This window comes from Ctenocephalides felis, unplaced genomic scaffold (genome assembly GCF_003426905.1).
Source record: "Ctenocephalides felis isolate EL2017-DRISC unplaced genomic scaffold, ASM342690v1 CF-g0.4_SCAFFOLD_03488, whole genome shotgun sequence".
In the NCBI taxonomy this organism is placed as follows: Eukaryota; Metazoa; Arthropoda; class Insecta; order Siphonaptera; family Pulicidae; genus Ctenocephalides; species Ctenocephalides felis.
This window is the reverse complement of record NW_020539642.1, coordinates 11,206-21,422: the sequence shown is the minus strand read 5'-3', so window position 1 is coordinate 21,422 and position 10,217 is coordinate 11,206. Positions and strand designations below refer to the sequence as shown.

At 42.1% G+C, this 10,217-nt stretch overlaps 1 protein-coding gene, 1 non-coding gene and 2 pseudogenes across 2 annotated transcripts; all 4 read left to right on the top strand.

Annotated features, from left to right (window-relative positions):
• The first annotated feature begins 2,163 nt into the window (after positions 1-2,163).
• On the top strand, positions 2,164-2,343 carry LOC113382514 (annotated as a pseudogene).
• Positions 2,344-6,173: 3,830 nt separating this feature from the next.
• LOC113382511 lies at positions 6,174-7,558 on the top strand. The gene is made up of 2 exons (XM_026620856.1): positions 6,174-6,770; positions 6,818-7,558. Exons 1-2 carry the CDS (start codon positions 6,174-6,176, stop codon positions 7,556-7,558), a joined length of 1,338 nt encoding a protein of 445 aa, XP_026476641.1.
• Positions 7,559-7,709: 151 nt separating this feature from the next.
• LOC113382512 lies at positions 7,710-7,899 on the top strand. The gene has a single exon (XR_003367668.1). It is a non-coding gene; the product is annotated as a U2 spliceosomal RNA (small nuclear RNA).
• Positions 7,900-10,067: 2,168 nt separating this feature from the next.
• LOC113382515 lies at positions 10,068-10,217 on the top strand (annotated as a pseudogene).

Sequence of the window (10,217 nt, the reverse complement as noted above, 5' to 3'; positions counted from 1 at the left end):
AGAAGCGTCCAGGGATCAACGGAGGACGTTCCAGTAGGAAGCGGGAGATGAACAGGGATGTCCGCTGTCTCCTATAACATTCAACATGGCCATTGAACCGCTGCTACGAGCCATCCGAAACACGCCAGAAAACTATAATGCAACGGCACCATCAATAACGTGCTGGCGTATGCCGATGATCTTGTGCTGATGGCTGATAGCGCAGAAGGACTGCAGAAACTTATGGACACTACAGCTACGGTTTCAAAATGGAGCGGACTGCAGTTCAACACCAGAAAATGCGCCACGTTGCATGTGGACGGCAAACAACACCGAGCTTTATACTACACCTTCAGCTGAATGGAGAAACTATGAAAACCTTGGACATGGACCAATCTTATGAATATCTAGGCATCCCAACGGGTTTTCAGAGTTTCAGTTCGGCCGACGAAGTCATCAGGGCGATGAGGAGGCATGCGGAGCAAACTGAACAATTCGTTACTAGCCCCTGGCAAAAGGTGGACGCCTTAAACACGTTCATCATGCCGCAATTACAATTTCACCTCCGGAACGGTAAAACCACGAAAAAACTACTATGGATATACGACCGGGAGGTGAAGACTTACGCCAAGAAGTGGGCCAATCTGCCAAAGCGAGCCAGCGCTGAGATCCTATATCTCGCCTACAAAGAGAGGAGGCTTCAACCTGCTACCAACCTCTTTCTTGGCAGACATCGGACAGGTCGTCCATGCGCACAGACTGCTCACGTCCAACGATGACAGCGTCGCAGAAGCAAGTCTGGCAGCGCTGAAGGAGGTGTTCGAAGAAGAAAACGATCAGAGAGGCCACGCCGAATGAACTCGTTGACTACATCAACGGATCTGACGAAGGATTGGTGGCAAAACCGAGCAACGACATTAGTTCGACATGGACGAGACTCAGAGCAGCCGCCAGACGCCTAAAGGGCAAAATCAACTTCCTCCTCGAATTGGACTCACTGCAATTGGACAACAAGCGCGTTGAGAGACAGAATTCAGAAAGCGCACTAAGAACAGCGGCGCGGAATCACTTCCGCAACAAACTTATACTTAAACCCGACCAGGGAAAGGCAATGGAAGTGACATCGGCCAATTCTGTCTCCAACCACTTTATTAGAGATGGCAGTTTTACAAGATTCGCCGACTGGCGTTTCATACATAGAGCCCGTCTGAACGTACTGCCGTTGAACGGGTGCCGAAGATTCGGTCAGAACGACAAACGGTGCAGACGATGCGGCCACCAGAACGAGACGCTGCCGCACGTGCTGAACCACTGTCGTCCACAGTTTGTCACCATGACGAAAAGACATAACGCGATTCTAAACCGACTGACAAAAGCAATGAAGGTGCCACCTGGATCCAGAACATTTATCAATCAGCAGATCCCGGGATATTCTGGAGCAGAGAGACCCGACGTAGTCATTATAGACGAAACGCAGAAAATCGCCTTAATTATGGATGTGACGGTGGCGTTCGAGAACCGGCCTCAAGCATTCGTTACTGCAAGAGCTGAAAAATCAGGAAATATAGTGCCCTGTCCAATCATTTACATACTCAAGGCCTAACCACCAAAATCCTGGTATTCGTCATGGGATCACTCGGGGGATACGACAAAAGTAACGTCGAAACCCTAATAGCCTTAGGAATAGGCCGCCGCTACTCTGTGCTAATGAAGCGCCTGATGGTGTCCGACACTATCAAATGGTCCGTGACATGTATGTCGAACACATCACAGGAAGCAGACAATACCACGGCTGAGGAGGGACGAGAAAACTGTTGAATGACAATATTATAACCTCAGCGAAAACATTCTACCCAGCACCATGGCTGAATAAGGACCAAGACTGAAGAATATCTAAGCTATTGCTCAAATAATTTATATACTTTTTGATGTTATGAATACTATATGTACATGCCGTTAACATGTTAACGGCATAATTTTCTATGATTTAAAATGCTGAATAAATGTATACACACTACCAGCTAATAGCTGGCCCGTAGTGTTTTATTATATATCAATAAAATTGTAATTTCCTCTTCCAGATATATGCTCGAATGTCAGTCCGCGTATTGTACTAGTTATATACTTGGTCTGTCATAACAGCGATACATCAAAATTCTTTAAGATTTGCAAATGGCCTACACTATATCATCAGCATTATCTAAAGAAACATCTGTTCTTATCAGCTTAATATCTGATAGTATCTGCATAGCAGATCCAGTATATTAAACTGATTTTTGGAATTGGCGGAATGTCAGGGGCTTGCTCCGCTTCCGCCGCGGGTTGGCCCGGTATTGCAGTACCGCCGGGATCGGCCCATAAAAAACCATCATATAAAATAAATTTAAAAATGTGCATATATTGCATATAAATATATTATATATATATATAAAATATATAAATATATGATATGTAATATCGATAATTGATTTCAAATTAACTATATAAATTAATTATATAAAAAACTATAGAATTAATAATAAAATAAAAAAATATATAAAGCTAAACAAATAACAAAAGATTATATATAACGATAATAGGATTGAAAAATTTTGCAAGTGTCAGAAAATACTTCATATAAATATGACAAAAATGAGTTTAATATATATAAGTATGAACACACATCTATCGATAAAGAAATTAATATGAATATGAGCGTCTGTTCTCCAATAACATATTTTTTGAAAAATTTTGCAAGTGTCAGAAAATACTTTATATAAATATGACGATAAAATGAGTTTAATATATATAAGTATGAACACACATCTATCGATAAAGAAATTAATATGAATATGAGCGTCTGTTCTCCTAATAACATATTTTTTTGAAAAATTTTGCAAGTGTCAGAAAATACTTCATATAAATATGACAAAAATGAGTTTAATATATATAAGTATGAACACACATCTATCGATAAAGAAATTAATATGAATATGAGCGTCTGTTCTCCTAATAACATATTTTTTTGAAAAATTTTGCAAGTGTCAGAAAATACTTTATATAAATATGACGATAAAATGAGTTTAATATATATAAGTATGAACACACATCTATCGATAAAGAAATTAATATGAATATGACCGTCTGTTCTCCTAATAACATATTTTTTTGAAAAATTTTGCAAGTGTCAGAAAATACTTTATATAAATATTTTTGTAAAATTTTACAATGTGAGAAAAGGCTTATAACGACAGTGACAGTAGAATTAACAGCCATATTAGAACATTCGCTCATAGAACTTTGGGGGGTGAAGAATAGTTAGGGAATGGACGCGAGAGTTGATAAAATAGATGAAAAATGAATCGTTGAAATAGTTGGAATATTTTTTTTATATTGTAGAATTTAAAAAATAGTATTTGTCCGCAAATTTATCGCTTCTCGGCCGAATGGCTAAGATCAAAGTGTAGTGAAAACTTCTTTTGCGTTGATTATTGCCGCTTAAGAATATAGTTGGAACTATTATTTGAAATTAGTTTTTTCGAACCGATCGACGACGGGGAAGAAGGACGCTGGACCCTGGACCTGACTAAGGAGGACGCTGGATTCTGGACCTGACTAAGGAGGCCGCTGGACCCTGGACCTGACTAAGGAGGACGCTCGACCCTGGACCTGACTGACGAGGAGCCCGGACCCTGGACGCTGGACCTGGACAGAGGAGAAAGCCGGACCCTGGACCCGGACCTGGACTTGGAACACGGACCCTGAACCCTGGACCCCGACCCGGATCTGGACTGAGGAGAAAGCTGGACCCTGGACCTTGGACCCCGGACCTGGACTGAAGTGGAGACCGAACCCTGGACCTGCCTGAACCTGAGCGCTAGACCGACTGCACGGGATTACCGGCTACGCTCACCGAAGGATAGAGGAGTGCCGAGAACGCTCACCGGTCGATAGCGGATCGACGCGTACGCTCACCCGGGATAGAACGAGTAGGACCACACAATGGACGCCGCGGAAGGACCCTAGACCTGACCTGAATCTGAGCACTAGACCGACTGCATAGGACTACCGGTTACGCTCACCGAAGGATAGCGGAATGCCGAGTACGCTCACCGTGCGATAGAGGATCGACAAGTACGCTCACCCGGGATACAACAAGTAGGATTACACAATGGACGCCGCGGAAGCCAGAGAACGCTCGCCTGCTGGACAAGGAAGCATGGAGGAGACCGAGACGCCCTACACTGTGCTGGATGTACCGCTTGCGCCGCCGTTCAATTGCGTGCCCTGCCTACCTATACCACGGGAGTACAAGACGCACAATGACCTGCTCAAGCATCTAAGGAAGGAGCACAATCGAGACATGATGATGAAGTTCAGATGCAGCCACTGTGGAGAGGTCCACTCTACACTGAAGCGAGCAACAGCACACATTAAAAGGTCAATGGAATGCAGCGACAACAGGCCGCCAAGCAGAACGACAGATGCCGCTCCAACACGCGTACGGCGGATTCGAATGCAGAGAACGCGAGAGTCGCCAGCAGCAGCGGAGGCCGTAGCAGCAACGGAGGCTGTAGCAGCAACAGAGGCAGTAGCGGCAACGGAGGCAGTAGCAGCAACGGAGGCAGTAGCAGCAACAGAGGCTGTAGCAGCAGCAGACATAGCAGCATCAGAAGCAGTAGAAGCAGCGGAGGCGGCAACAGCGGCAGTAGCAGTGACAGTAGCGGAGACTGTGCTACAAGAGGAATCGCCGACGCTGAGCAAACTACAAGAGGAGTTTGTTCTCAGACTGCAAGTAGTAACCTGCAGCGAGGATCTGGAGCGGGAGGTATCGGCGCTCGTAAGCAGACTGCAACCGGAAGACCAGGAGACCGCCGGAACGGGCTCCGAGAAGAGGAACAACTTCAACCACAGGCCGAGAGCAACAAATGCCGAGCAGGACGTTACGAGGGCGACACGCATCCAGAAGCTGTACCGGAGCGACAAAAAGAGAGCCTATAGAGAGATCACAGAGGAAAATGGAGGCAGAGGCTGTAGGGTTCCAACGCAGACTATACAGGACCACTTCATGGAACTATACAAGGAGAAGAACCATGCTGTTACCGGAAGCCCAGCTGAGATACCAACACCTGCGTCGGTCGCAATGAACGATCCCCTTAGCGCCGAGTTCACGCCGGAGGAAGTATGGCAGCGGCTACAACGGAGCAAGAACAGCGCACCGGGACCAGACGGACTTCGTTACGGCGTTTGGAAGCGGTACGATCAGGGAGGTCATATCTGCGCTGCTGTTTTCAACGCAGTTCGGAAGCTACAGCACGTACCGAGGAGCTGGGACGAGTCTAGCACCATCCTCATCCCGAAAAAAGGAGACCCCAGGGACATAAACAACTGGAGGCCGATCGCGCTATCGAACACACTAGGGAAACTCTACGCATCGGTGATCGCGAGCAGACTGTCCAAATGGTGCATAGAGAACGACCGCATCTCGCCGTCGCAAAAGGGCTTTATGCAGTATGACGGATGTGCAGAGCACAACTTCACGCTGCAGTCAATCATCCAAGACGCAAGGAGGAAGCAAAAACAAGCCGCCATAGCATGGTTAGACCTGAAAAACGCGTTCGGCGCCGTCCCGCATGCAGCGATGTTTAACGCCCTGGAATGGACAGGTCTCCACGCCGACTCCATCGCCGTAATCCGCAGACTGTACAGGGGATCGTACACTAGAGTTCGCGGCGAGCACGGAGCAACCGACGAGATCCCCGTTCGAGCTGGTGTAAAACAGGGGTGCCCCCTCTCCCCGATCGTATTCAACATCACGCTGGAACCGCTGCTGCACGCGCTAGCCAGGAAGGCCGACTACTACAACTGGAGGGCCAGAAGTTCAACGTCCTGGCGTATGCTGACGACCTGGCCATCATCGGAGCCGACAGAGAGGGACTACAACGACTGCTGAATACGACGGAGACAATAGCCGCCTGGTCTGGGCTACAATTCAACGCCAGGAAGTGCGCGACACTGCACGTGGACGGACGACGACGCAGCGCGATCGGAACGACCTTCAAGCTGGGAGCAGAGAACCTGAGAGCACTTTCGCAGGAGGAGTGGTACGAGCACTTAGGCGTTCCCACCGGATTCTCTACGTTTTCGTCAGGGGAAGACGTATTAGAGCAGATGCAGCAGCACCTATCCAGAGTAGACGAGTCGCTGCTGGCGCCATGGCAGAAGATCGACGCAGTCAATACCTTCATCATGCGGCAGGTGGAATTTCATCTAAAGAATGGAAACGTGGCCAAGAAAATCCTGCACAGATTCGACAAACAGGTGAAGAGAAGCGTCAAGAAATGGGCGCACCTGCCGCAGAGAGCCAGCGCCGAGGTCCTATATCTGAGTTACAAAGAGGGCGGATTCACATCCTACCAGCAGCGGTGTTGGCAGATATTGGACAGGTTGTACACGCCCACCGACTGCTGACATCAAAGGACAGGGCCACGTCAGAACTCAGCAGAGCCACGCTAGCAGACGTCGTCAGGAAACGTGTGGGACACGAACCCAACACGGAGGAGATCGTCGGATTCATAAATTTCGGAAGAAGTGGCGATCTCGACAAACCAGCGAACGACATTACGACGACGTGGTCGAGGCTCAGGACGGCAGTGCGAAGGCTGAAACCAAAGATCAACCTGCAGCTGGGATTGGACGAGCTAACCGTCGACAACGCGCCAGTGAGCAGGGAGAACGCAGAATCGAGCCTACGAGCAGCTGCACGACGGTTCTACAAGGAAAGATTACTCAGAAAACCGGACCAAGGAAAAGTGTTCGAGGTAACGACACAAAACTCTGCATCAAACCACTTCCTTAGGCAAGGCGGCTTCACCAGATTCGCAGAGTGGAAATTTATTCATCGAGCGCGGCTCAACGTTTTACCACTGAACGGGAGTCGTCCATTGGCAGCGGCGACAAGCGATGCAGAAGATGTGGACAGCACGACGAGACCCTACCTCACGTCATCAATCACTGCAAGCCGCACCTGAGCGCCATTACGAGGAGACACGATAGCATCGTGCAGAGACTGATTACGGCGGCAAAGAAACCAGCGGACGGAGCCCTATACGCTAACCAGCCGATACCAGAATACGACGGTCAAGAGCGACCGGACATCGTTATCATAGACAACAAGGAGAAAACAGCTGCGATAATCGATATAGCAGTGCCCTTCGAGAACCGGACCGAGGCCTTCCAGACAACTAGACAGCTTAAGAAGGACAAGTACGCCGCACTTGCTGAGCACTTTCGAGCCAAGGGATTCAGGACTACAGTAGACGCTTTCATCGTCGGATCTCTCGGTGGATATTGCAGCCGCAATTGGACCGCGTTAGCAGCACTCAAGGTCAATAAAAAGTATGCAGTGCTGATGAAGCGGTTGATGGTCTCCGACACGATCCGCTGGTCCCGAGATATCTACGTGGAGCACATCACCGGACACAGGCAGTACCAGGACGCAGGACCCCACACCAGCAGCTACAGCACTGGAATGAGGACCACTGGATTGAGGAACAGGACCAAACTGGACTCAACTATTATAATAAATGAAATATCTTAAGTCATGGAATATCTTAAGTCATGAATTATTTTAAGCTATCACTGTATAATAACAATAATGTATTTTTTCAATTTAAAAACATCGTTAGATAAGATCATTAGTTATAAATGTGATATACTTTCCATATATATTTTGTAAACTAGCTTTAGGAATCATTGTAAATATTATTTACTAAATACATGTATTATCTGTTCTTATCAGCTTAATATCTGATAGTATCTGCATAGCAGATCCAGTATATTAAACTGATTTTTGGAAATTGGCGGAATGTCAGGGGCTTGCTCCGCTTCCGCCGCGGGTTGGCCCGGTATTGCAGTACCGCCGGGATCGGCCCATAAAAAACCATCATATAATAATAAATTTAAAAATGTGCATATATTGCATATTAAATATATATATATATATAAATATATATAAATATATTGATATGTAATATCGATAATTGATTTCAAATTAACTATATAATTAATTATATAAAAACTATAGAATTAATAATAAAATAAAAAATATATAAAGCTATACAAATCTAACAAAAGATTATATATAACGATAATAGGATTGAAAAATTTTGCAAGTGTCAGAAAATACTTCATATAAATATGACAAAAAATGAGTTTAATATATATAAGTATGAACACACATCTATCGATAAAGAAATTAATATGAATATGAGCGTCTGTTCCCAATAACATATTTTTTTGAAAAATTTTGCAAGTGTCAGAAAATACTTTATATAAATATGACGATAAAATGAGTTTAATATATATAAGTATGAACACACATCTATCGATAAAGAAATTAATATGAATATGAGCGTCTGTTCTCCTAATAACATATTTTTTTGAAAAATTTTGCAAGTGTCAGAAAATACTTCATATAAATATGACAAAAATGAGTTTAATATATATAAGTATGAACACACATCTATCGATAAAGAAATTATATGAATATGAGCGTCTGTTCTCCTAATAACATATTTTTTTGAAAAATTTTGCAAGTGTCAGAAAATACTTTATATAAATGACGATAAAATGAGTTTAATATATATAAGTATGAACACACATCTATCGATAAAGAAATATGAATATGAGCGTCTGTTCTCCTAATAACATATTTTTTGAAAAATTTTGCAAGTGTCAGAAAATACTTCATATAAATATGACAAAAATGAGTTTAATATATATAAGTATGAACACACATCTATCGATAAAGAAATTAATATGAATATGAGCGTCTGTTCTCCTAATAACATATTTTTTTGAAAAATTTTGCAAGTGTCAGAAAATACTTTATATAAATATGACGATAAAATGAGTTTAATATATATAAGTATGAACACACATCTATCGATAAAGAAATTAATATGAATATGAGCGTCTGTTCTCCTAATAACATATTTTTTTGAAAAATTTTGCAAGTGTCAGAAAATACTTATATAAATATGACAAAAAATGAGTTTAAATATATAAGTATGAACACACATCTATCGATAAAGAAATTAATATGAATATGAGCGTCTGTTCTCCTAATAACATATTTTTTTGAAAAATTTTGCAAGTGTCAGAAAATACTTCATATAAATATGACAAAAAATGAGTTTAATATATATAAGTATGAACACACATCTATCGATAAAGAAATTAATATGAATATGAGCGTCTGTTCTCCTAATAACATATTTTTTTGAAAAATTTTGCAAGTGTCAGAAAATACTTCATATAAATATGACAAAAAATGAGTTTAATATATATAAGTATGAACACACATCTATCGATAAAGAAATTAATATGAATATGAGCGTCTGTTCTCCTAATAACATATTTTTTGAAAAATTTTGCAAGTGTCAGAAAATACTTATATAAATATGACGATAAAATGAGTTTAATATATATAAGTATGAACACACATCTATCGATAAAGAAATTAATATGAATATGAGCGTCTGTTCTCCTAATAACATATTTTTTTGAAAAATTTTGCAAGTGTCAGAAAATACTTCATATAAATATGACAAAAAATGAGTTTAATATATATAAGTATGAACACACATCTATCGATAAAGAATTAATATGAATATGAGCGTCTGTTCTCCTAATAACATATTTTTTTGAAAAATTTTGCAAGTGTCAGAAAATACTTTATATAAATATGACGATAAAATGAGTTTAATATATATAAGTATGAACACACATCTATCGATAAAGAAATTAATATGAATATGACCGTCTGTTCTCCTAATAACATATTTTTTTGAAAAATTTTGCAAGTGTCAGAAAATACTTTATATAAATATTTTTGTAAAATTTTACAAATGTGAGAAAAGGCTTATAACGACAGTAGAGTTAACAGCCATATTAGAACATTCGCTCATAGAACTTTGGGGGGTGAAGAATAGTTAGGGAATGGACGCGAGAGTTGATAAAAATAGATGAAAAATGAATCGTTGAAATAGTTGGGAATATTTTGTTTATATTGTAGAATTTAAAAAATAGTATTTGTCCGCAAATTTATCGCTTCTCGGCCGAATGGCTAAGATCAAAGTGTAGTATCTGTTCTTATCAGCTTAATAAATTTCGTGAAATAAAGTGTTTTAAGTGATTTTTGGAAAAATTTTGTTTGTCAGGGGCCTGCTCCGCTTCCGACGATTTGCCAACGCTTC

What these genes read in the sequence shown, in the direction of transcription:
- LOC113382511 (XM_026620856.1), top strand. Translation starts at nt 6,174, where the DNA reads ATGGCAGAAGATCGACGCAGTCAATACCTTCATCATGCGGCAGGTGGA. An exon ending in GAAAACCGGACCAAGGAAAA is followed by an intron (nt 6,771 to 6,817) that starts GTGTTCGAGGTA and finishes CCACTTCCTTAG; the next exon opens with GCAAGGCGGCTTCACCAGAT.